Source organism: Zootoca vivipara, chromosome 9 (genome assembly GCF_963506605.1).
Source record: "Zootoca vivipara chromosome 9, rZooViv1.1, whole genome shotgun sequence".
NCBI lineage: Eukaryota > Metazoa > Chordata > Lepidosauria > Squamata > Lacertidae > Zootoca > Zootoca vivipara.
In genome coordinates, this window is record NC_083284.1 from 18869549 (window position 1) to 18897031 (window position 27483).

General features: G+C 42.1%; 1 protein-coding gene across 2 annotated transcripts in view; it reads right to left on the reverse strand.

Annotated features, from left to right (window-relative positions):
• UNC5C (unc-5 netrin receptor C) overlaps positions 1 to 27483 on the reverse strand; it is a 318735-nt gene that overhangs the window by 95560 nt on the left and 195692 nt on the right. For both annotated transcript variants that reach the window (XM_060278455.1, XM_035111588.2), the window contains exons 2-3: positions 25523 to 25744; positions 337 to 480 (exon numbers count right to left, since the gene is read on the reverse strand). In XM_060278455.1, the coding sequence (XP_060134438.1) occupies positions 337 to 480; positions 25523 to 25744 (366 nt within the window). The remainder of the gene's footprint in view (positions 1 to 336; positions 481 to 25522; positions 25745 to 27483) is intronic.

The following is a 27483-nucleotide window of genomic DNA, read 5'->3' on the forward strand; positions in this document are numbered from 1 at the left end:
TTCCATGAAGGCTTATCCTTCTAACCTTCATTCCAGCAATGAAGACTGAGGGTCAAACTAAACTTTACACTGATGCAGTGTGTGTAGATATGTTTCCCTTTGAGAGGAAGGGTATAGCTCAGTGGTACAGCATCTCCAGGTACAGCTTGGAAAAGACTCCTTATCTGAAATTCTGGAGAGTGCAGACAATACAGAGTTGTATGGGCCTATGGTCTCAGTATAAGGCAGCTTCCTATAATCCTATAAAAGGAACTCCAGTCCTTTTGACTTAAGTAGTGCAATGCAAGATTTGATCATGCAAACAAGGCAGAGCCATGCAGAAGCATGAATACTTACATGCGATACGAACGTAGGCCTTCCGGCTCTTCGTAGTACCTGCTGAGCTCCAAGCCACACACTGGCACCAGTAATCTTCTGGTCCGAAGAGTTCTTCAACTTGCTGGCGGGAAATCTCAATGCTTACTTCTCGAACAATCAGTCCTGCCAGAACACAATCAATATCCCCATATTTATTTCAGAATGGGGGGGGGGGAATGCTCTTTGAATTGCTAACAGCAGCAGACATGGTGCTCGTTAGCATGGGGACGGGAAAGGCTGCATGACCTTACCTTTGAAGCATACATGTTGTTCAGTGAAAATGTTGGGTAATAAAACAAAATGGTTGCCTACATCTTGGGTTTAGATACTCAAAAGGAGCACAGTCAATGCAAAATGATCCTGGGACCTTTCTACACACTTTGAGGTCTTGTCTAAAGGGGGAAATGTTCATTTCTCTCATAGAGCAATGTATACTCTCTAAGGAACAGGACAAAATACCGTATGCATCTTCCCCCTTCAGACAAGAAGGCAGGGCTGGCAGTGCAGTCAGACACAGGCCGAATTCCATACCTCAGAAGAGTCCCACCATCAAGAACTGCCTGGACCTGCTTTGCCGAGGCTCACTATTACCGCTTGCATGGCCATCTACCTCCTTTAAACACCCAACCAATCACTGTGTTCTACAGGAGAGGATCTCCTGCAGATACCATCCTATCAGGAGGTCCTTTCCATGCAACGTCAGAATAAGGCCTTTAGTGTGGTGGAAGATAGCTTTTGGAACTCCCATTACATACCAGGCAGGATCTTCTCTGCCTACTAAAGAACTTCATCCTTCAACAATCCTTCTAAATGGAGAGTTTTATCCCAGTTGGCATGTTTATTGGATTTGAATTGATTTTATGAATGTGCTATTGTTGCCTTAAAATCTCTCTCTGTGTGATATATAAGTATTTTCATACATACAACTGTTTTACAGGTTTTTATACATGCAACTGTTTTATATGTGTTTTGCTTTGGGATGGCTCATGGGAAGTGATTCATAAATGAAATTATTATTGACGCTATCAAGCAGCTTGAACTTCCTAATTGTTTAGTCTGAATCCTTTTTCTTGTAATTTTCTTAATTATCTGTGTTCCAGGCTAAACATGCCCAATTCCTTCAACCTTTCCCCTCATAGGACTTGGTTATAATGTAAGCAGGAATTAAAGTGATTTAGAAATGGTTGTATTGGCTGGATCAGTCCTGGGGGAAACCAGCAGGGAAAAGAGTTTCTCACTAGTTTCACATTTGTATATAATTTGGTAGCAGCACACTGTTGACTAAAGTTTGTTCCTTCTAATGCAGGCTCTTGCAAATATTATGCTGGCCTCCTGGCCTCCGTGTTTGTTGTTCTCTGGCCATCTGGAGTTAGCAATGCAATGAAGAGTAAGAACAGTAGGCAAAGTCTAATTTTGCAGCTTTTCTCCTTGTACCTTTGAATGTCTGAAAATGACACTCCTTAAGACATTTTAAAGAAATCTAGAACACATCTTATTGCTATTGAAATACCCCCAAGATTCACTGAGGTGTAACTAACATTTATCATTACTATGATCAAAGTGGTTACGATATAGTTGTACACACTTTACTCAGAAAGTGATTAAGGCAAAGTGGTAGAGATAAATAAACAGACTTTTATAGCATTTAATTCACCCAGCAACAAAACCAGGTTAATATATGTAGCAGATCATTCCCAATACATTGGACTTAATGATGCTATGTTAAATCTGAATATTTTTAAATCTGGAACACTTGAAGCAAAATTCTAACAGAATTCTAATGCTGCTAATTTGCACTTTGAAACAGCAGATTAGTGATCACATACATCAGTTAACTAAAACCATAGCTCCAAAACTTATAATTAAACTACAATTATAATTAAAGACTCAGAATGCCAATCAACTTTGTACATTTGCCCCTCAAAGTACTAACAAGCCTCCTCTTCCTGACCCATAATGGATTTTAAACTGGGAACCTGACAAGAACAACCATTTTATGATTTTAAAATGTCCATAAATTCCCCACTCGAGCATCGAAGGCACAGCAATGCCCCCTCCCTTCTCAGACCAATAGAAAGGTGACAACGTTGAGCGCGCAACCCCAGAGTCGGTCACGACTGGACCTAATGGTCAGGGGTCCCTTTACCTTTACCTTTTTTACCAAGGGTAACATCAGCTGATGTTTTGTTTTTCATAACTTCAGGTTGAGTCTTGGTGCCACTCTCACATTCAGGATTAATAGTCCAAGCCTACATATCTTTAATACTTCAAAACTAACCAAACAGGAAAGCATTTGAAATGTCAAAACACCACTCTTGAGCACTTGTTTTTTGTATTATTTTTGACAATGGGTCAATAAAAGTGTTGTGTGAGTATGCACGTTAATATTTTAAAATGCAATTTCCAAACCTCCACACTGCTAAAAGATATTTTTTAAACATACGGTATATATAAGATTGCTAGGAAATGTAAATTAAACAGGATCTGGATCTCAAAATGTGCAGTTTGACATTCAGCTAAACTAAGGGTTATATAGCTCTGCTCATTCTTTCTGCCTGGGCTTTCTGCCTCTGTGTATAAAACAGTGGGACTGCAGCAGCCTGGCCCAGAGGTTTTCTACTGAGAGCAAACAGGTGTACCTCTGCATACATACTGTCAGGGGATTGTTGCGGCTACTCTCGAGTAAAGACGCTCTGTCTTTAAGAGCTTTATTGTGTATATTATTTACAGTGCAGAGAATTTGGAAAACATGACTGCCTAGTCCAATTCAGAACCCAGCAATGGCTTCCATCGCGTATTGGACCAGCATAAAAGCCTGGGCACCCCAAAGTGCCTCCCCCTTAGCCCTGCATGTGGGCACACACCTCAATTCGGGCGCTGGAAGGGGCTGCGTTCCTTCTCCTTTGGCTGGAGCATTGCAGAGGCTCCGACACCTCACTGCGCTGCCCTTCCACCTCTGGCCAGCTGGGTCGGTGTCAAGGCTCTGACATGTCTGCAAGCCCCCTCTCCACTCTGCTCCATTCCTCATTCCCTCCTCCTGACCTGCTGCTAGCACTATCACTGGGCGAAATGCTGGTCAGGATGACTGGAGGAGGGTCCCTGTAGGGAGTCCCCCTGACACATACCATACAATCAAAGCACATCACCCTCCCCCCAAACCCTTATCCATCACAAAACAATGTTTTCCAAGACCCTTCAGAAACTGCAGTTCCCAGGGGCACCAACTCTATGGGGCTGAGCTATCTTCGCCTTCCCTAATATGGATATTGGTGATTAGCAGGGAGCTCTGGGAATCTGAGGCATGGGAGTCCGAAAAAATTAAGTATAATTGGCTATAATTGGAATGTTTTCTTTAATTGGTATTGTATGATTAATTTGGATTTGTACAAAAGTAATTGGGAACAATTTCAATGTGATTTGCCCAGGTGGTGCTGTGGGTTAAACCACAGAGCCTAGGGCTTGCTGATCAGAAGGTCGGCAGTTCGAATCCCTGCAACGGGGTGAGCTCCCGTTGCTTGGTCCCAGCTCCTGCCCACCTAGCAGTTCAAAAGCACATCAAAGTGCAAGTCGATAAATAGGGACCGCTCCGGCGGGAAGGTAAACGGTGTTTCTGTGCGCTGCTCTGGTTCACCAGAAGCAGCTTTGTCATGCTGGCCACATGACTCGGAAGCTGTCCGCGGACAAACGCCGGCTCCCTCGGCCTATAGAGCGAGATGAGCGCCGCAACCCCAGAGTTGGACACGACTGAACCTGATGGTCAGGGGGCCCTTTACCTTTTACTAATTGGAAAATTTAATAAAAAGTATTTTTTTTAAAAAAGAATGCTCTTCATTTTTTGCTCCCAGTTTCACAGAGGTTCAACTGAAAAAAACAGCAATCAATTACTGTCTGAATGCACTTGCATACTGCCACTTATGTTGTATGCCAATTCAATTTTTAAAAAACCACTGCCAAAAACACCTTCAACATTATAACAATAGAGGGAATGAAGCATATAAATGTAGCAGTGTTATCTGGTGAGAGGGGAGGACTTAATGAGATGCACTGTACTTTAGGGCCTCTGTTATATGCCAGTTTTTGTTTTTAAAAGATTCATTATCCTTGACATTTTGCCAATCAAATTATGAACTACTTTGGGGGAAATGCATAATAGCATTTCACCTTGAAATTAAAAGACTGCTGTGGTTTTAAGAACTGAACTGAGCAGGGACAGTGGACTACAAACACAACTCTCTCCACCTTTTGTGTGTGTGTTCATGAGCTATTTCCACTCTAGCAAGTGGTCCTTGTAATGTCTCCTCCCCTGTTTGCAATATGGGGAAACACAATGTGCATTTTGAAATCTGCTTTTATTCTGAAGTGCAGTTGTTTCTAGGTTGAAGCTTCTTTTCTACTTGTTTTTACAGGACTAGCTTTGGCAGTGTAGGGTATAAAAAGCGACATCAGTAGGCTCCTAATCAGTTTGAGGAGCTGCAACAGTTGGGAAGTGATCATTCTTCTAAATGCAAGCATAGCTTTGCCTAATAGGTTTGGAAACGTTTTAATTTGACGTGAGCTACAGTTGCTGATTGTGTGTTCAAGCTGAGAAACAAATGTTTCTTTAATAATAGCACTTCTGTGGCAACCTAAATGCCCCAGTATTGGTTTTACTTTGGTTTGTTGACATCTGAAGGCATCCCTGTTTAGGGAAGCCTTTAATGTTTAACAGACCAATGTATTTTAATATTTTGTTGGAAGCCACCCAGAGTGGCTGGGGAAACCCAGCCAGATGGGTGGGGTATAAATAATAATAAAAAAATAATAATAATAATAATAATTATTATTATTATTATTATTATTATTATTTTGTAAAACATGCACCAGATGGATTTCCTGCATTTGCAGAGAAGCTGGACTGGATGACCATTGAAGTCCCTTCAGTTCTATGATTCACTGTCTATATATTAGCAGAAAGGGGAGCTAATTTTTCTTGTAACCTCTGAACAATAGTGGTCATAGCATAGTGGCTGCATTCAAGATGGGGGCTTAATTTTCAAGGCATTTTTAACCTCCTCTTGTGTACCAAGCACAGCCATCCGAGGACATGTGATTGGAAGACTAGGTCTTTATTGGCAACGCACACACCAGCTCCTGAGGTAGAAGAATCACATGCACAACTCCTGCTAAATAGCTGGCTAGGCATTTCCTTCTTCAGACCTGTTCCTAGACCTGACCCAGACAGGTGGAGCAGTAGCACGACAACACCTCCATTTAAACCCCCTCTTCTGATGTGATGTGATCCCATCAGATCAGAGTTTATTACGGCTATAAGCCCATTAGGTATAGAACCTCTTCTGATGTGACGCATTGCAGCAACTGGCAAGTTCTCCTGCACATCAGCTCCAGCTGCTCGTGTCACTTTAAGTCCCTCCTTGTGCTGGGAAACAGTGTGGGAGGGGATAGAGGAGATTCTAATGATGTGACTCTCTCAAGGATTGTCTCTTCCGCCTGTGCCTTCCTGCAATCCTTACCCCATCTCTTCTTCTCCCATCTGACTGCCTTTCCTCTGCCTCATGGTTGGCACAGTATCCCACAAATCACTGGCAGCTTCCCCTGGTTCGTCCTCCTGCCTCCTCTGCCCACCCTTCGGACTCTTGCCTGTCCTTGACATCTTGTGGCACCAGTACGGCTTAGCACACACGATTCTGGAAGTATTGCATGGGCATACGGCCTGCCCCTCTGTAACTCTGCATGCATCTTCATAGATGTAGGCAATCAAGGGATGTGTTTCCAAATGGCACGAATAAATTTAAAAATGGCATGAATACATTTTAAAGAGTGCGACTTTAAATGGTATGATAATGTTTTAAGATGCCGTGCAAACCTGGAAATGTTAATTATAAATATGCCTTGCAAACACATATATAATATTTAAACAAGTCCCAGCGTGTCTCTGCTTAGATCACAAGCTTGGCATTTGAAAATGATCATTGATTTATTAGCTATACATGTATTCAGTTAAGGTAACCTTGCAATGGTGGTTTGCTTCAGAAATATTTGTTTTTGGAAGTAAAAGAAATACTTGTCGGACCAAACAACAAAGGGAACTGTACAGCTTCAGCAACTGGAAATGAGATATTTCTCCAGTGTTACATTGAGTCAGCTAAGCTAAATCTTATCAGCCTTTGCTAATGCAGTTGAAATCCCTAATATGACAACACTTCCTAGGTGTGTTAGAGAAAATTAAATCTGTTAAAGCATCTGCGATGGCACAGAACTTATTATGTGAGTGTATGATGTGATTTTGTAGACCGTATGGAATAACTAATTTTCTTTTCTTTGTGGTCATTTGGTGCTGTATCACAGACATGCCGCATGTGGAGAATGTTAACTTAGGGAAGAGAACACCTGTGCAATATCTGAATGTTTGCTATTCCTTGCTGTAGAAGTAAATGCAAGTCCGTTTATGCTTCAGTAGTAGCCAGTATGATGAGATGTTCTAAAAGGCACCAAAGGCCAGTACATTTAATTCACGATTGTGCTTCGTTTTCCTCTTCCTAAGCATAAATGTATGAGTAAACACATTGGTTTGGATCCAGAGAACCACAAGCAGAAGAAAGTTTCTGAAAGGTGTGGCTGATGAATTTTGATCAATTCCCTTTAATGCAGCAGCTGTCTGCACCCCATCTAGCATCACAGAAGGTGGTCCCTCAGCCCTCCAGAGAGGCTTTATGGGGCTGCATAGGGCTGCAGGAGGAAGGGATAAGAAAATCCCCTTTCATAAACTTCTTTCTACTTTGGATCTGAGCCTATGTCTGCAAGAATACAGTCATGTTGACCATGGTTAGGCCTAGCTAGTATTGCCACTTCACCAGAATATGTGACCAGTTGAGGCCAATAGGTCAAAAGCACTCTCAATCCCTAAGAGTACATTTGTGGTGGCCCTATATTAAATACCATTCATTTTAGCTTCTCGGTTTTAGGACTTGTTTCGTTTTGTTGCACCTGGTGATTAGAACCAGTTTGTAAGTACTGAAACCATGTCCAAGGTTGGAGGATGGTTGCTTCAGATGGTGAGTTTGCAAAAATATATCATTTGCCTCTGCTGTAGGACGGAACCATGGCTGTTATTTCAGGAGCAAAGGGAGGGGTAGTTGCCCTCTATCCTGCCCAAGTTTCCAGGCATATTTCTATTTCTTGGAAGCATTGATATCTTCAACATGCTGAGTGTCTATAGTCATAAACAATTAAAAAGGACCTGCTGGGAAGGGGTGATGAAACTGAGCAGTCCTTGCCCACCAGGAGATCACTATGGTGAAAAAAGAAGTTAAAATGAGTTAATTGTTTCATCTAGTTCCTGGCAGACAAGAATCAGCATCACTCATCCATTTATACACCCCAAATCCACAACTGAATAACTGCCAGTAACCTCTGAGAGAAATCCAGGAAATTGCAAATTTGCATACATTAATATATTTGCATAAATTCAAACACCAGGGCTCAGAAGCATGTGCTTTCCATTTAAAGTTATGTCATAACAAACTTAATTGTAGGGGAATAATTGCATGAGTTTGCAGAGACCCATAGTGCACAATAAGTGCTGCACACAGTATAAAATCCCAGTAATTAAGAATTGGTAATGAAATGTCTTTTGCACTCGTTTATGGTACTGCTTCTGCTGTTTTTCCATGGTGAGCACAAATAAAGTCAAAACATCATGGGACAGAGAGGGAATTCACACATCCTCCAGTCTGAAAACCTTTACTTTCCAAAAGTAGAAAAGACACAATAGGGAAGGAAGGCCTGTGGTGGTAGAGCACATGCTTTGCATGCAAAGAGTTTGCAAATTCAATCTCAAACATTTCCAGGTAGAGCTAGAAAGACTTGTGCCTGACACTCTGGAATAAACCAACTCTCTGCCACTCAGAGAAGGAACAATGCTCTGACTATACGTATGGCAGCTTCCTATGCCACACAATTATGTATAATTATTTGAGCAGACAGGACCAACAGTGGGTCCAATGGTCAAGAAGGCATTTTCTGCACATGCTGTGGAGGGAAGTGAGGGGCAGAGAGAGTCCATCAATTTGGGAGGGTACCCCATCTAGGAGAAGGAAAACTGTGGGATATATTTGGGAGAAGAAATGACCGAGGAGTTAACCCTACACAAATCTGGAGTGGAGTCCCTAAGGCAGTTGGATGGCACCTTGTATGCCTCTATCCAGCAATTCTTGCAGTGAAGCTGGTGCAAAACACATTGCTCTGCTTTCCTTTGGACCACATCAGTGAGGCTGAGAGGGGGGTCTTGTCATCTGGGCAGCCTAGGACCTCCATACACATTGCCCAGGTTTGCACACCATGGAAGGTCACTTCTGTGCTGCTAATGCACCTGATAGAGTGATGGTTAGGGTATTCCCAATATTTCTTACATCATTTTAATAAAATGAAAAAAGGATAAGTACAGTACTGGGATTTTAGAAGCCATACCCTCAGAATCTAAAAACCATACTCTGTCTCCAGTCTCATCCTAATATATGTGTTGGGTAAGCTGCAATTCATCAATGATGATATAGAAACAACACTCAGTATATATTGAGAGGCACAATATTATTACTTTTGATATGACACAAAGCAAATCCATGGCACAAAATTGGCACATGATGCAGCAGTCTTCCTGAAGCAAAGCAGATCTAGGCTTGGGAAGCCAGCAAGCAGGACCAGAGTGAAACAGCACTCTCCTCTCAACCTGTTTCCAACAGTGGAGGTACAACATAGCCAGCCAGGAGTCAGGGACAGTGGCAAAAGGTGGCACAGTGAAAGGCTCTTCCAAGCCCCAGTAATCTCAGCCAGTGCCTGATTTTGCTGACTGCTGGCATTGAGTCTGGTGAAAATCCCTCTGATAAATATTACTAATCCTGTCAAAGCTCTTCAGGCCATCTCCAATCTCCATGAATATCTCACCAAAGGAGGAATCCCTAAATTCGTTCCCACTTTGGCAAAGTTCTGGTGAATACTTAAGGGTAATAAGAGTATGAGAGAAAGAAAAAGACAGCATCAACCTGTTCATGTAAATAGACCAGCTATCCACAACCTGATGCAGATACAACTCCTGCCAGACCTTGCCCATCTTCCCTAGTCCTGCCTCCTTTGCACATTCATTTGGAAAACTAAATGTGCACTTAACTGCCCTTACAAAACCTTTATCTTTATGACTGAGGACCTTGCCAATTCAAGGACAGTTTATAGAGATGTAGAAGTTTTCTGACCCAATGCATATAACAGACAAGGTGGGGCTAGCAGGCACAATCATTCTGCTTGATCGTATGCATTCAGAAAACACCTGAACAGTGCTCTAAGGGAATGTCTTGGAAAGCAGATGACGCAGTTCAACGGCTGAAGTTAAAACAGGTCTGTTTATCAAAGCAATTACATGAAATGGCCCACTATAGGTCAGTAATGAAATCTTTGCCTATCTGAAATCTACCCCCATTGGTATGGAGCACTATTGACTGTGTGATGTGTGTTAGGGCTGAGTGCTGGACTGAAATCATATATGCTAACTTTTGGTTCACTGTATATATGGTGCTCATATTTCTTGTTCTAGCTTACCACTTTTGTCTCTCTGAAAAAAATCTTCATTTCTGACACCTCCTCTTCCCGTCCTACTCCTCCTCTTCCTTAATCCTCATTCTTAAATTACTTTGCTTCTTTCCCCCAATGAAAATTCAGTTTTTAAAAGTGAGATATAAAACTAGCATGACAGTTGGAGACAACAGCATTGTTAATTCTGCTTTATTTCTTTTTATTACCCTGTCTTTTCTCTCTCCGCTCCCCACCCCCCAGTTCTGTCTTCTTCTTAAAGATTGTGATAAAACTGAAGAAGGAACTGTTATTTATTCTTCTGTGTCCTTGTCAGGTGGTGGCTTTTCAAGGAAGGTTGAGTATAGTTTCCCTGACGATACTTTTATGGTCAGTGCAAGAGGCCATCCAATAGATTTACATGTGTCCGAAGCACAAGTGTGCAGACCAGAGAAACAACTGTGAGGGGAAGGATTGTCCTATTTGCCATCCTTGAGGCCTCTTAGTTCCTGCTGTACCTGGAACTAAGAGTTGAGATTGTTGTTGGGGCGCATTAAGACTCATGCTCTTGATGATGGTATGGGAGCAAAATGGGGGTATCTATTTCAGAAAGAAGCAGCAGCAGCTGTTTTCTGATTTTTATAAAGTTGAATTCCAAACTGATGTGAAAGAGACTTCATCCATCACTACTACTACTACTAATAATAATTTTATTATTTATACCTTGACCATCTGGCTGGGTTTCCCCAACCACTCTGGGCAGCTTCCAGCACATATACAAACATAATAAAATGTCAAACATAAAAAACTTCCCGATACAGGGCTGCCTACAACAAACCTATGCAGATGCAAGAGCAGGCATCCCCAAACTTCGGCCCTCCAGATGTTTTGGACTACAATTCCCATCTTCCCTGACCACTGGTCTTGTTAGCTAGGCATCATGGGAGTTGTAGGCCAAAACATCTGGAGGGCCACAGTTTGGGGATGCCTGTGCAAGAGAAACACCTACTGAACACAGAAAGATCTCCTTCTAAGCAGACATGTATAGGATTGGGCTGTTAGAATTAGTGTTGTGTCAAAAATTTCTCCCATATCCTTTTCCTGACCACTCTCCATCAATCAGTGAGAAAATAAATTATCAAAGGCAAGAAAAAAAATCCCGGGGAAATTCTCCTGAGTCAAGTGTAGAATTTTGTTGTGTTCATCTTTTGTGGTGGACATCTTTTGTGGTGGCGCCTTTTCTTTCTTTCTACAGTTCATCTCAGCTCTGAACTCTGCAGTTCCTGGGCTTCCCACACTTAGAGCTTAGGGAAAGACATTGTGAGGTAACTTCTCCCATAGAGTTTTTTTTTCCAGATCAGCAAGCCTATGAGCAGCCAGGGAGGCTGCAGATTGCTGGGGAACATCAAGTGGAAACCACAACCTACAAAATCTAAATAAATTCTGAAGTGCCCTGAGAATGAAGTGGAAAAATGGGAGCCTTTTCAGAAGGGAATTACACTTTTGAAACATTGACATGCCACTAGTTCATCTATCCTGCATTGCAGGAGGTTGGGCTAGATCAGGCATCCCCAAACTGCGGCCCTCCAGATGTTTTGGCCTACAACTCCCATGATCCCTAGCTAACAGGAACAGTGGTCAGGGAAGATGGGAATTGTAGTCCAAAACATCTGGAAGGCCGAAATTTGGGGATGCCTGGGCTAGATGAACCATGAACCTTGCAACTGTACAATCCTATGATTCTATCTCTATGATTTACTACTCAACGTACTTAACATACTTTTTGTGAAGCTGCTCTCATGGCGGGACCAGAACAAGTGTGTGTGTGTGTGTGTGTGTGTGTATGTGTGTGTATGTGATACAGGAAACAAACATGCCTTTGATATTAAGTAGAGTTAATCCCTGTTCTTCGAAGAAATGTTTACAGGATTCTAGAATATGGACCTCAAGCAGCCATTGAGTGTTTCTGTTCAAATACTTCAAAGCACATACTCTGCAGTGTTTGCAAGTCAAAAATTAATAAATAGGTTAAACATAAATAGATGCCAGAGAGAGACAGAGAGAAGGAGGAGGGAGGGAAGGAGATGTTGGTTAGGAAAAAGAAAAATCCTTTCTGCATCTGATCTGGAAGGTGATAATTTTATATAGATATCTGCCTCATACACAACATATCTGCATGGTTTATTAGCGAATTCAATATGTGAATGAGCATTGCAAACAACTTCTTTCAAATGGTACATCAGATAATAACCATGGGGCAGTTTCCTCTGACACAAATATTTGACAGTTAACAGTAAAATGATTATAGAGCTATGTACAAGAAAATGGGGTATGGTACTTGGAAACGAAACATTTGTTTTGTACAATGGGGATATATTTATACATTTTCCTTCAGATGCTTAAGGCAAAGCCCTGAAAACTTTGCTTAGACTTTTCAGTCAGGTTCCAATTAGCAGAATTTTCTCTCACTCTGCTTCAGGCTGAGAACCTGATCTTTTTTTTTTTTAAAAAAAAAAGCAACAACCCCAAAACTGGAGCAACTATGCTTTCATATATAAAACTGATGTCTTATTTTAAAACTGTTTTGCACAAATAATACATTTGAAATTGGTGTATCTTGCATGTTAAGTTATCCTGGTTATAATGCTTCAAGCACTTCTAATAACCTTCCTTTACTTCATCCCTTTTGGCCAATGGATGTAGAGATGGCTACTACTGTACCTTGTAAGGATCTACCTGCAATTACTGCAGTGGCTCCCCATTTGTAAAATGCTCTCCCCAGAGAGACTCACCTGGCGCCTTCCTTACATATTTTTAGGCACCAGGTAAAATATTTTCTCTTTCCCCAGGCCTTTGACTAATTAAACAATATACGGCCTTTTAAACCTGGGGAGGGATTTTTGTTTGTTACCATGTTATGGATAGATGATGGAGATGATAGATAGATGATAGATAGATAGATAGATAGATAGATAGATAGATAGATAGAACAATTCTGGCCACAATAGCTTAACCAGGTGAATCAGCTATTGTTGGACTGCAGTTCCCATCAGCCCCAGGCAGAGAGGCCAATGGGAATTATAGTTCAACAATGTCTGGCGGGCTCCAGGCTTCCTATCCCTAAGCTAAATGGAAGCTCCAGAGGTGGATGTGCCAGATGTTGTGATGGTGTTGAACAGTAGGGAGAGTCGTTTGCCCTCAATCAAGCTCTTCTGATGAGCTTCCTGGAAGTTCCCAATTGGTCACTGAGAATCAGGATGCTGTTCTCTGATGCATATCTCCACATGCAACAATTCTAAACATATGCCCCTCCCCCATGGTTTCAGTAGAATTTTATCTAGTCCCTTAAGTAAGCTTATAACGAGGTCAGTTTGTAAGCTGTGACCCATGCAAGGTTTAGGCAGATCATTGTCAATATCCAGAGGACTGATGTGAAATGGAGACGCTTATCTGGACTAGTCCGCTCCTTTATACTCTTTATACGTATGATTGTGTCGCTGCCCACCCTAGAAATAGGGTTGTCAAATTTGCAGATGACACAACCGTGATCGGGCTCATCTTTGATAAGGAGGGTGGAACGGACTATAGAGATGAGGTGGAGCGGCTGACAGAGTGGTGCAGAGTTAATAACTTGCTCATGAATAGAAAGGAGCTTGTGGTGGACTTTAGGAGACAGAAGAACGAGGTCCAGCCACTTTTGATTGACGGCATTTGTGTGGAGAGGGTAACAACGTTTAGATTTCTAGGCATTGAGTTACAGGAGGATCTGTCCTGGAGTGTTAATACAAGGGGGCTTGTGAAGAAGGCGCAGCAGAGACTGTATTTTTTGAGAATTTTAAGGGGAAACCATCTTCCACAAAAGCTGCTGCTTGCCTTCTACACAGAGCGTGCTCACGTACGGTTTATGTGTGTGGTACGGAAGCTGTACTTCTCAGGGCAGAGCAGGGCTGTGTAGAATTATTAAAACAGCAGAGAGCATTATTGGCTGCTCACTCTCCACCTTAGAACAAATCTATACCACCAGGTGCCATAGAAAAGCACTTGACATATCAAGAGATCCAATGCACCCTGGTCACCATTTCTTTCAGCTCCTGCCATCGGGACGGAGATATAGAACTATGCAGGCAAGAACGAGCCGTCTCAGGAACAGTTTCTTCTCTAGAGCAATTTTGGCCTTAAATGGAAAGCCTGGACTTTGCAGTCATCTTATTTTACTTTGTAGCGGTCACTCTGACCTGCACATCAAGGTCGATTGGTGATGTGCCAACTACAAAATAAACACCTCCACCAAAACACCACAGACCAGGATACGGATAAAATAAAACGAAGTTGCTTTATTGTGTGTTCATACGCTTAATGGTTGCTGTACAAATCTTAGGTTGTTCTAAATTTCAGATGGTTCCTCTACCGGCCTATTACCTCTAATTATAAATTACCGGCCTATTACCGCTAAAGTCAACTAAGTAAATATTTATTAATAATCTCACAACTTTGTATCCGGTCTGACTAAATCACCACCTATTCTCCTTCCTCAATATATTAAACCAGCTCTCTCTGCATATAACCAACCACTCCTAGCTCAACACCAACTCCCACTCCCTCAACCTCAACTAACTTAACTGCCACTCGGGAGGGGTTTTTATCCCTGGGCTGAGCCTGCCCCCGAGGGTTCTATCTGCTCCAAGCTTAACCCCTCACATGCTGGGTCTTGTCTAGGTGGCGAATCGCCACATGCTTGTTATTTGTATTATATTTCCTGTTTTTAATTAGGTTTTGTAATTTTGGATTATGCAGAATGCTTTCTCTGAGTGGATGTAGCAACCCAGTAATTTCGTTGTTCCCGCAAGGGGACAATGACAATAAAGATATCTTATACAAGTAAGAATCAAACTGAATCTCCAAAGTGTCTTAAATGATACAATCCATGCACCATGTTCTTAAAGCAAGGCTTTGCTTATTATGGTTCTTTTTGTCAGTGCTGCAAGTATGGAGCTCACAGTCCCTTGGACACTTTCTAAAGCAGAAGCCTGAGCATGTTTCAAAGTTCTAGTTACAGGTAGGTAGCCGTGTTGGTCTGCCGTTGTCGAAACAAAATTAAAAAATTTCTTCCAGTAGCACCTTAGAGAGCAACTAAGTTTGTCATTGGGATGAGCTTTTGTGTGCATGCACACTTCTTCAGATACCTGAAGAAGTGTGCATGTACACGAACGCTCATACCAATGATAAACTTAGTTGGTCTCAAAGATGCTATTATCTGATAGGGAGCACTTTTAGTGCTCCAGATGTTGTTTGACTCCAACTTCCAGTGGTCAAGGTCAATGAAAGTTGTTGTCCAGCAACATCTAGCGCAGCCTTGGTAAAGAGGAAGATAACAACTGTTATGTTCGATGCCTCCGGCAGAATGCTGTACTCATACAGTTTTTATATATGTGTATAATATCAAGTAACTAATAATTTTCTGCTAATTAATGGTTCACTATTTTTTTTGCCTGAGACCACCTCACCTTGCCTAATGGCAAGACTGGCTCTGTTTAGAACTACTGGATTTAATTGCACTTAATTCTGAATTTTGTTTTTCATTAACCACAACCCATTCTCAAGCCTTTGGGAAAGGGTTGGCTGTAGTTTAAATCATATAAACACACCCTGCGATGTATATAGCATTGTAGATGCCCAGGCGATGGGCACCTACAATGCAATCCCATGCACATACTCTTGGATAAAATACCAACTGTTTCAGATGGGCTTCTTCCCTAGTAAGTGACTGTGGGTGGGATTATAGCCTTAGCCCCCATGCCTCTCCAGTGACACTTGAGTTAAATAATTTCTAAAATAAGCATAGGCTCCGGTTCATGAGCATAAATACATTTGTGACAAGCTGTCTGTGCTGCTCTGTGCTTCCTGTCATTCAGTAGCTCTTTATTGTCACATGCAGGGATCCCTTAGCAGTGCTTTGAAGGACTGGTACAAGTGAAAAGGAGCACGGGGAGGCCAGGTCCAAGCTGAGAAATGTGGCAAAGAGTGATGGCACCAGTTATTCTTGCACTTGACAGAAAGCCCAGAGTGGCTTCATCCATTTCCACATGTAAATGACAGAGAAAGAAAAAGAGGAAAGGAGGAAGGAAGGAAGCTTGGAGGAAAACAAAGTCTGCCAGAGGTTAATGATTTACATAAACTGCAGTTCAGACTTCGCAAAGAAAAATCTGTGCACTCTCTCATCCCTGGTTCAGTGGATTTGCATGCCCTTTTCTAATGATCTAGCCCTTCAGCAGTGGGTAATCCTTCCCAGTCCCAGTTTAGTGGTCATGCAAAACTGAAGCACTTTGAGGCAGTTTAGAGCTGGCAGATGAATCTCAATGTGCACTGAGAAAGCATAATGGCCGTTTAGTACTTGTTAAAGGAAGCCGAGAAAACCAGAGTGAAAAAAGAAAGAGAGGGAAAAGAAAAACAGCACTTCTATCCAGCCATTTGGGACCAAAAGAAAATGCTGCACAATATGGTTGCATCCTGCTAGTGCAACCAAGGAACAAATGAAGTAAAATAAATATTATTCTGAAAATGAAAGGTTACTATTTTAAAAAATTCATCTATACTACATACTTTTAGAGATACTGTTTTGATGAGGGTGTGTGTGTGGAAATGCCTTATTCCCGTGATCTTGATACTGTGTCACAGTTCAGTGACTGTCGGAGACTGTGGGAATAAGTACAATCGGCAAAATGACACAAGGGGTCACTAGGGAGCCTTGCAGAAGGCTTGTTTTTGATTTTTCTTAGTTCATAAAGTGCAGAGGAGCAGGACAAGGGTAGATGTCTAAAGTCACTACTCTACCCCTCCCCCCTTTCTGTTGTCAGTTAGGGATCAAATTTCACAGCTAACTTTGAAGCTTGACATTTTTCACACACACAAAAAAAAAGAAAGAAAGGAAAGGAAAGGAAAGGAAAGCAACCAATCTCAAAGGTTTCTCTTCTCCCCAGCTCTTTTCCCGGGCACTGTCAAGAAAAGTGACTTTTTCCAGACAGACAGTGGCTCTGGGAATTTAACACCTACTCCCACATTTTAAGCACATTCAGGTCTCTGAGCAGTCAGGAGTGTTTAATGCACCTTCTGACCATCAAGGGGCAACATCTCTCAAAAGGGAAACAAGTTGTCAGCAGAAGAGAAGTGTGAAAAGGTAGTGGCCAAGTTCAATTATCTTCTGAAAATCTCCACCTGGACGTGTGAAATAAAATGCACCACCTTTGTGTACACACGCCATTAAATCCCTACTGCCTCCACTGGGATGGCACAAAATCTAGACCTTTCCTAGCATCAATAACCCTGCTGGTTACTTACTGGAAAATCTATATTGAAGTCAATGGGAATTAGACACTTTCAGTCCTGCTTGAAGATTGCTGTGACAGTGGGTCAATGGAGAGATCTGGAATGGAGTGAGCTTATCCAGCTCTGTCCCTCATTTATCATTCTGACAACTCTGTTAATTTCAGTGCCTGTTTTATCCACAGCTAGCATTATGGTGAAGCAGTCTGCAGTTGGCCAGGCTCTTAATTTAGGATGTGTGTACCTTATGCATGTAGGTGTACAGATAGCCCTGGGTGCTTAAAGAAAACCTTAAAAAAAGAAAAAGGAGGACCAATGATGGGGCATACCAGACTGTGACAGTCTTTGCAGCCATCTAAAAAGGCTAGGCAAGTCTACAGTTTAATGATGAAGGCTATCCTTTACTCAGGGGTCAATGCTAATATGCTACTCAGGAACTGAAGTAATGGGGATTTATTTATTTGGTTCCTACCAGCTTGTGAGCAACTATGCAGTAAGATGTATGTCTCTGTATTGAGTGGTGAAAGAATGCCCACATATTATTGTAAGAATCCAGAACCCAGAGGATAGGTTAATCAGTATTCAGATTTACTTCTCTTGAGGACCCTTCTAGTATTACATTGATGGCATGACCCCCACCACAGCATAGACCCTTCCCATGTTTCCAAAGAAACATAAACAGCTCCAGACTTGAGTAGATTCTCCAGAAAGGAGTATATTCTGTGGCTCTCCCTTGTACCAGCATTGTCCCAATCTCCAGGAAGGGCAATACTGGCACGGGGAGCAGACATATCTCACATGATACGAGGCTTCTCAGCATAGGAAGGAATAGCTCCCACACTACCAGTCCAAATTAAGAACAGGCTTCAGTTGATTTGCCAGTTTTTTTGATGAATGAAAAGGAACTTGAAGACTGTATTATATGACATCCTTGCTGTGGATGCCCATTCCTAGGGCAATTTATGCAAGTTGTTCTGTGCAGGGGCCACCTCGTAGCCTTTTTCCAATTTTACCTTCCTCCTATACAGCTCATCTCACAGCTCCTAAATCTGATGTGGCCATATTTTCCATGTTTCATTGTAATGCAGCAGGGGTGCATATATCTCAAACTGGGCATCTAATCATCAGGACTTGGAGCCTTAACCCCTGCACCACCAGTGATCTGCCACTCCTGCAAAAACTCTATGAAGTCCAGAGCCCACAGGTCAACCATGGTTCTTGGAGGTCAATAAAGCCTTGCCTGAACAACTGAGCAATGTATTGTTACAAGGAGCAGTAACAGCAGCAGCAGACGTGTGATCCTTGCCTTGCCTAATCCAGCTTCATCTGGATGTTGACCTTTTGACTGTACCTGTCATCACTACCACTGCCTCAGACCCTGATGAGCTTACTCTGTATGGACCCTGTCTCTGACTTTTTGAAGCTTTGATAATTCCAGCCACGAGAAGATTCCTACTGAGGGCTGAAACCTCAGGCAGTTCCAAGAGTCGCCCTCAGTTACCAATGATCCAGCCCCTCCTCTTCGGCTTACCTCTGTCTCTACCTCCCATCTGGGTTGAGAGATGCTACAGTGGTGAACTGCACAATTCTGAGTTCACATATGATGGTGGGAAGGCAATACTGGAAAAAGCTTGCCAATCTCGGTTACCTCTAGATTACATTTTTTAAAAGGCTGTTGCTAATGCCATGCTCCTGCTGTAGAGTAGCGAAGAAAGGATGCTGGAGTCCAAATCTGACACCTAACTTTGGGCTTGCATGTTTCTGTGCAGTCATAATTTGTTGGTCTCTGGAAAATCAGTAGATTTACCTAACACAAATTTATCTACTAAGGTACAAAAAAGAGTCAGTACCAACACCAGTGGATAGTGTGTCCTAGAAACAGTGATGAAAGGGAATTTCATACAACAGAATCATGGATTAGGGAATGGTAATTCTAGTACTCCCATGATTCTGGCTGAGTAACACCAAAGTGAAGGGTCAGGAAGCTTCCTTGAAGACATTGCATTAGCAAATTATGAAAATTATAAACATTCAAAATATCTGGCATTTTGGATTACTTGTAACCTACCAAATGTCTGTGCTATTCTGAAGCTTCAATGTGTTTTACTTTTTTCCATTTAAGGTGCTTGTTGTTGTTTTTTAATGTAAAATGGGAAGTTTTGCTCTGGCAAATATAACCACAAGGAACTTGCTGCCTTGTGTTTGTCCTTCATCCACTGAAGGCCTGGGCTTTTCCTTCCTTCCTTCCTTCCTTCCTTCCTTCCTTCCTTCCTTCCTTCCTTCCTTCCTTCCTTCCTTCCTTCCTTTGAAAAAGCATGATTTAGAAGCTGCAAAGCCATGCTTTTAATAATGCTGCTTATGAGCCTCTTTGTTCTCAAATAGCCAGCAGAAAATATGTGAAGGAAGGAGAAGGGAAGCCTGAGAGACACTTAAAATGACAGCAATCTAAACGTCAAATATGATAAAGGAAAAAAACCTGCATGGATACTTCATATTGAGTAGGAAAAGCCACATTCCATATTTTATGGCTATGATGTTACTGGAGAATTATAGCAGTGTTATGAAATACAGCTACCCAGTGACAAGACAAATGGGATATACATTCTGCACCATGTATACTGCAAGAGTTTTTGAACATCTTTGTCTAGCATGTGGCATTATTGCTCATGCAGCCTGCAATTCTGGCAGATGCACTTAAGCTTCCTGACCAAAATCTTTCTATTTGCTATTGCCCTGTTGATTATGTGTTTAACCTCGGCTGACTTAAAACTTCTTTGATGCAGTTATCTGATCATCTCACAACTGAAGAGTTTCTTCTAATCCTTAGCCTTAGTAAAGTTTTACAAACTATTTTGTGCATTCAGCAGGTGTGTTTGGTCTGGCCATTGCTCCAAAGAAAATATCATCCCTAACCTAAAAGCACAAGAACTGTATTTGTCCATGCTTTGGTAACCTTCAGGTGGTATTGCTGCAATGTGCTTCATGTGGGGCAGTCCTTGAGGTAATGCAAAATGTGCCGGGATGACTGTTCACTGGGGCAGGATATCGACACCATGTTATTCCACTGGTGAATGAACTGTACTGGCTGTTAATTAGCTACACACTTGAAAAATGGTCTTAATCCTTCTATACCCAATGGAGCCATGCACTGTGCAGGCCTCTTGAAGAAACCATGATATCAGGAGATGTTTTCCACACAATATAGATAACGGGTCTTTAGTGATGTGGCATCATCCCTCTGGAATTTATCCACTCCTGTTAAATACTGTCTTTTCAATTACTACTGAGAACCTTGATCTCTTAAGTAGAGACTTTTCCCAGTCTGCATCTGTATTAGAATGGTTTATAGATATTTTTATTGTTTTGTAATTTGCCTGCTGGCTGCCCTGGGCTTTTATGGGAAGAAGGGTGGGGTGTAAATTTAAATAATAATAATAATAATAATAATAATAATAATAATAATAATCTCTTTCTCTTTGGCAATCACTCATAGCCAAGTAAGATTGTCTTCCATGAACACGGTTTTAACAATGAGTCCGTAAGTGACTGTGGAGGCCAATTCTGGACCCACACGCGGCAGTGTAGCTGGCTGCCCAGGCTGGCAAACCTGATGGCACTCCACCAGGGGGTGGGGTGTCCATCACGCATGACGCACACATCGTGTCACATGACACATGCGCACACAAGAGACATATGACATGGCGCCACGGCAAACCCCGCAAGCAAGCCGCGGAGTGAGGCAGTCTCGCTTGCATTGGGGCTTCTCCTCGATGGCAGTGGCTGTCGGAGGTGGTCAGCCCCGTCCAGTCTGCTGCCCCTGCCCAGCCTCGCCCCCCATTACTACGCCACTGCCCACAGATCCTTCCACAGTGGGGACATTGGTTTCCGGGTGGGAGTTGATCACAGTGTGGATTTGCCAAGTGTCTCTTCCTCTTAGCACGTTTCTCCCTTGCGTCCTGATTTGCCTTGAGACAGTCTTTAAACCTCTTTTGTTGACGACCAGCTTTACGCTTTCCATTTTTAAGTTCAGAATAGAGTAGTTGCTTTATTATTATTGCTTAATAATAATAATAATAATAATACTGTACCATCAAGCAGTTCTGGCTATGATGTCCTTAAACAAGATTCTCAAGAGCCAAGACTATCACAAAATACAAAGCACAAACAATTCTGATCTGCCAAGTAGCCTGCCAAGCTGGGTCTTCCTGTTTCAAGAAGCACTAAATAGGGTGAGAGCAGAAGCAACTTGCTTCAGGTGATACTATGAAGACAGGAATTGGTGAAAGATTCAGCAAGGCTTCTTAGAGTGCCCCTAGCATGGTGGCAAACTATTGGGGCTCTGCTTCAGGCAGAAAAATGTCTTTGGCTACCATGCAAATCTGAGATGCTGAAGTCCATTTTAAGCAACTGGATTAGTTAATTGGCTGCAGCACAGAACTAGTTGGCACAAAAGATGCACTGCAACAATAAATGCATTTTTTCAAAAATGAAGTTAAGTGTATCCAACATGCTGAAAGAAAACAAACAGTCAGGAAGGAGAGGTGATCAGGGTTTTCTCTCTCTCTTTTGATTAATTTATAATGATTGCAAAATAATCTATGCTTCCACATTGGTTTATCAAGTCATCATAAAAGCTGCAAAAGCAGCTACATACATGGAGGGTCTGCTGGCTCTAAGTCCTATTGGAGAAGGTGAAAGGAAGTTTGGGTCAGATTAAGTGGTGAACTTTGCTTCATTAATGTCAGAGGGCAATGCGGAGCAAGCTAAAGCTGGGCAAATCTTGCAAGATAACTTGCCCAACCTCTCCAGTTGCACTTCTAGTAACAAGATGCTTTAACACTAGAGGTCAACACTCTGGAGGATAACCATGGAACGCAGCCTGGTCTAATATACTCAGGCATACTTTTAAGCACTGCACTTTACAAGACTTATATTGATATTAACTTTGAACCTTTAGTCAGCAAGTGGGTATAAGATTCTTTTTGTTAAAATAATTGGGCCTCAAAGGACATATATTTCTAGTTATTCTCAATGGGAATTGGGATAACTAAGGCACTCTCTCTCCAGAACTTCTGCATCGTCAGTCATAGCTGAAACAGAATATACAGCTCTGCTGCTGTATTGATCAGTGCCAAAATACATTCATTCTTTCATTCTCTATTTCTTCCTCTCTCCCTCCGTCTCGCTTTCTTTCAGATACACTCTGACACACACAGGAATATACACAAACTACTGCACCAATTTCATCTGGCTTGGCCCTTACAGTGCTTCTGAGTTCATGAACATGTAATCCTTTACAGCCCTTAGTGGATTTCTCTCTCCTTATCTCTTTACCTTTTACAATCCCAGATAAGTTGCTGTGCCAAGTACATCGAACATTATGCTTTTATTTCACATTCCTGATCCTTCGTCCCTGTAATCTCTGGCTAACACCTGCCTTTTAGGACAGAATGCATGATCAGATTTTGCCATTCACACATGCATTTTACTACTTGCTTGTCTTGTTTCCCTTGTCATTGCTTGCTATCTGAGGACTTAGAAGAAAATCTGGTTCAAAACTGGCATTTCAGAAGCAACTTAAGATGAGCTTTGCTTCCTGTTACTTGAGCGTTGATGCAGATATACCGACAGGAAGGAGAAATGTGAATTTAATCTTCTTTCACTGGTAAACACTTATGTGAGGTTAAACGGCTATTTACAAGCCTGTTTATTAAGAACTTAAGCATCATTGAGAAAAATAAAACAGCATCTACAGGCACCCTAAAATGCTGCATAATCTTGATTTATTGCTCTGCTTTCAAATGTGGCACAGCCAAAAAGGCTGTTCACAGCATAGCACTGCTAAGTTATATTACATGGGTAAAACCTCTTGGATTTGGATCAAGAGGAGGGAAATTACTTGAATTTCATAGAGGAACAGGATTTTTACACTCATTACTAACTAGGACCACCTGGGCCTGGCATCTAAATGCCAACATGAAATTAATATCTGTGCATTTGTGCATATCTATGCCTATCCGTCCAACTCTCTCTTCCTTTCTCTATGGCCTTATTTGCACATCATGGTAAACCAAACTATATTTTACCAAAATTGTACAAACATGGCGAGCTCCCAAAGAGGAGCAGGCACCTGCTTTGCTCCTTTCCCCAGTCCTTCTAGCACAGCACCATATGGCATTATCATCCCAACCTGGACCATGGTTAACCACGAACTGTAACCATAGGACAAACCATGGCTATAGAATAGATTGTGGTTACAGAGGAAAGACTTCAGCTAGGATCTGGGGTTCACACAACATGCTATGCCAAACCTTGGCTGCAAGGCCACCTTACCCATAGGCACTAGGGGTGCGGGGCACCCGGGCGCCGGGCTCTCAGGGGTGCCAGGTCAAGAGTACGGGGCCCAAGAGTTGAGTCTGGGGAAGAGCCTGCCCGTCGGTCAGAGTGCCGTGGAGGGCTCTTCTGCTGTGGGCGGCTCTGCGCTGCGAGTTCGGAGGCGACCGAGCCAGTGAGATGTTGAGGCAGTCAGCTGGCTCTGCCCTCCTGCGCGCCTGGGACTGGGCAACTGGGGGGGAGGGCGCCGGGCGGATCTTTGCACCCCAGTGCTGCATAGGCTTAAGACAGCCCTGCTTGGCTGGGTTGTGTTGCTGTGGTAAAACTAGCACAGCAGGGGTTGGTAGCTCCTCTATGGAGCCAGAATATTTGCAAGGTCCCGGTAAGCCAAACCTTGGTCTACTGTGATGGGCAAACGATGTGTGTGCGTGTGTGCGTGTGAATGAATCAGACAATTTCCTAACTATTGCAGTTGTGCTAATTTATCTGTTTCTTCTACTTCTAAAAACCTAGGTATTGGGTTTTCCCTGCACCAGTTTAACTTAAGTGATTGCCTCACTGCTTTCCTATTCTCAAATCGTGCACAGCACTGCACTGTTAAAAGTGCATTTTTAATAAAAAAAACAGCCTCTGTGCAAATAAATGAGCTGAAACAAATAAAGTCCAATTCACATGAGACTTCCAAGGCATCTGGTGGAATTATTTTTTCTGAGTAATTAGGCCAAGTGCTGGTACAATTCCCATATGAAAGAAATCACCTTCCTTGCTAGCCAGTTATTTTTCATTGCTGTCAGACAGCACTAAGCTCCACTTCTCTCTATCTTGTATGTGACCCAAAGTATATTGATTACTAATCTTTCAAAACAAGAGGAATCATATCATTGACACAAATATGTTTATGGCCCATGGGATGTTTTCTAAGCCTCTTAGATTTTTCCATGATATTAAATGTGGTCAATGAAGTCAATGGGAGCCCTGAGCCCTATGCAGTTGTTATGGTGTGCATGCATTCATCATCCTGAATGGATGTGGGACGTAATGTCTGCCTGTGCATTCAGTCTCAGACCTGTGCATTCATCTCAGACTTGAATCAAACCACATGTAAACCAGTACAGTAGTAGTTTTTCCCTATGTGTGTGGGAAGAACTCAATTACTGTGGCAAGCTTCACACCATGGTGTGCCTAACCTCCATATGTTGATTGAACACGTGACAGTGACCTCTTCAAATACATGTTTTGTACATGAGAAAACTGGGTATATAGATTTGCTTTACTCAGGTTTTGTACATAGTCTGTTTGGCATAGACCAGGCATCCCCAAACTTCGGCCCTCCGGGTGTTTTGGACTACAATTCCCATCTTCCCCGACCACTGGTCCTGTTAGTTAGGGATCATGGGAGTTGTAAGCCAAAACATCTGGAGGGCTGCAGTTTGGGGATGCCTGGCATAGACCAATAAGTGAAGGTCTCTCTCTCTCTCTCTCTCTCTCTCTCTCTCTCTCACACACACACACACACACACACACAGAAATGACATGTACACTAGGCTGATAAAAATCCACATTTTATGTCAAGGAAATCCCTCTACATGCATCTGATACTGTTTGCCTGATGCATATATGATGACTGCATATCTGCATTTTAATTCCACTTGATAAGCCATAGAGATTAGGTTATAACAGGGCCAGCATTCTGTATCCTACTCTTCTTACTCATCAATACTCCTTGAGAGCTAACATTGTCGTGGTGTGCATGTCATGGTGTGTCATGGTATCAGATTTTAGAATTTCCCCTGCTGTCTGTTTTTACCACCAAGTTATGATGAAGCACAACTAAGGAGACTTTTTTTTTGTTTTTCCAGCAGTACAGTAAAGAGAGATTACTTATGCAATTATATTTTAAATAATTTATCCAACATAGCCATTAGTACATTTTCTCAAAACAATAACAACTCACCAGATGTTTCATCAACTCTTTCATCTACCACGTGGTCTTTTTGGTGAACCCATTCACTGTTGCATTTGAAGTAGATCTGGGTGGCAGGGCTAGCTTTACAGTACAGGTTCACGGGTTTGTTCTTCACGATGTACGCCTCTTCAGGCTCAATGAGGAAGTGAGGAAGTGGCTCTGGAGGGTCCGAAGGGAAGGTTTCTGGGAGCTCATGAAAAAAGTCATCATCTGCAAGAAAAGAAGTTGGAAGGGAAACGTTAACAAGCTGTTAAACAAAATTGAATCTGAACTTGAAACTGTTTTTCAGCTTTCATCACAAGAAGAAAATAGAGATGGCAATCCTTATATGAATGATACATATTCTTAGAAGATTGCCCTATGAGTGTTTCGAATAAAAGATATAGCTGATTTTAAGACAGTTTTTTTGGGAATCGTTATGACAAAACTGCAGCTATCCTTTCAAGCGGGCGCATTCAGTTTTTCCCAACAGCAGGCTCTATTAACACACAGTTACAATACTGGTGACAAAGAGATATACCTGTTTAGATGGATTCGATGTGTACACCTCGAATATTTCTACATGTGGCCTCTTCCTTGCTGAGCAGCACTGATTTCTCAGTATCTTAATAATGCAAGTGTTACTGTAATAATGAGAACAGGAGTATGGTGGCTTTGTAGGGTTGTATTAAGTTGTTTAATCAAAACACTTATCTTTTTGCTGTATGGAGTAGCTGACTGACTTTCAGGCAAAAGGCCATTTATGTGGTAAATTTGGGTTTATCCCTGTTCACCATCAAAGATCTCATGGCTGAAGATTGCATTCTTCTACCATCTGAGGAATTAAATGCAAATTTTAATTTTAAACCATAGTCTAGGTGGCATTATATGCAAGATTGGTGCCTACTGATTACAAATTTGGCCTAGGTACATGTGCAGTAACCAAAACCTCAAAAACAATGATTTAATAGAAACTGAGAAGAATGAGACTAAGACCATGCGGGTTACTTATACACCTATGGAAGCCTACTGTGGGCCTTTCCTGAATCAGTTGAGAATAATGCTGTTTAAGGTCTCTGGAGTTGATGAGTAGAATTCAATGTAGCAAAAAGAATATTGTTCCATCAGTTCAATCATTTATGCTTCTCCCCACACACGCTGTTCTTATATTCCAAAATGGATTTGGGGGAGTTGGGGGAGTTGGGGGAGTGCATGGGGCAGGGAATCTGATGGGGCAGTTGAATCCAGCCCAAGCTAACTGAGCCAAAGGAAGCTGTCTTCTACTGGGCCCATATTGCTCAGTATCATTTAATCTTTCCCAGTCCTATCTAGAAATTCTGAGGATTGAACCCAGGAACCTTCTGCATGCAAAGCAGATTCCCTGAACTACGCCCTTCTTTATCCACTGAGACTGCATCCATAAAACCCATCTCAGGTAATACAGATGTAAAATCTCTTACAGAAGCCAAAATCATCCAATGAGAGCAATGAGAATAGCAGTAGGATTTGTTTAACTTTGGCTGCAACCAGAGTGAAGTCAGGGTGCTCAATTTACTGTTAATGAATCCTCTTTTCTGTATTTTGACAGGAGTTCTTGCTTTTGCTCCCAGGATAGCTCAGGATAGTCTGACCACCATGGATAAGTAGGGTACCAGCATTGGATGGAGTCATAACTACAGGTAGGCTACAGAGCGAGGGGCATCAATTAACATAGGATGAACATCTGTTACCCTTCACAATGGCTACCACTCACCATGACTGGAATCCAGATTCTGTTATGAACTCATAATTCCCTTTGGTTGCTTTGAGAATTATGCACAGGGATTGCAATTCGGAAGTGAGCTGACATCACAGACCCATTTCAATGAACCCAAGTCAGTTAACCATAATCCTCCTGCTCTGTGATCTCATAATCAACTTCAGCTTCTTACATCAGTATGGTAATTCCGTTCACTGAAGTAAACTGACCT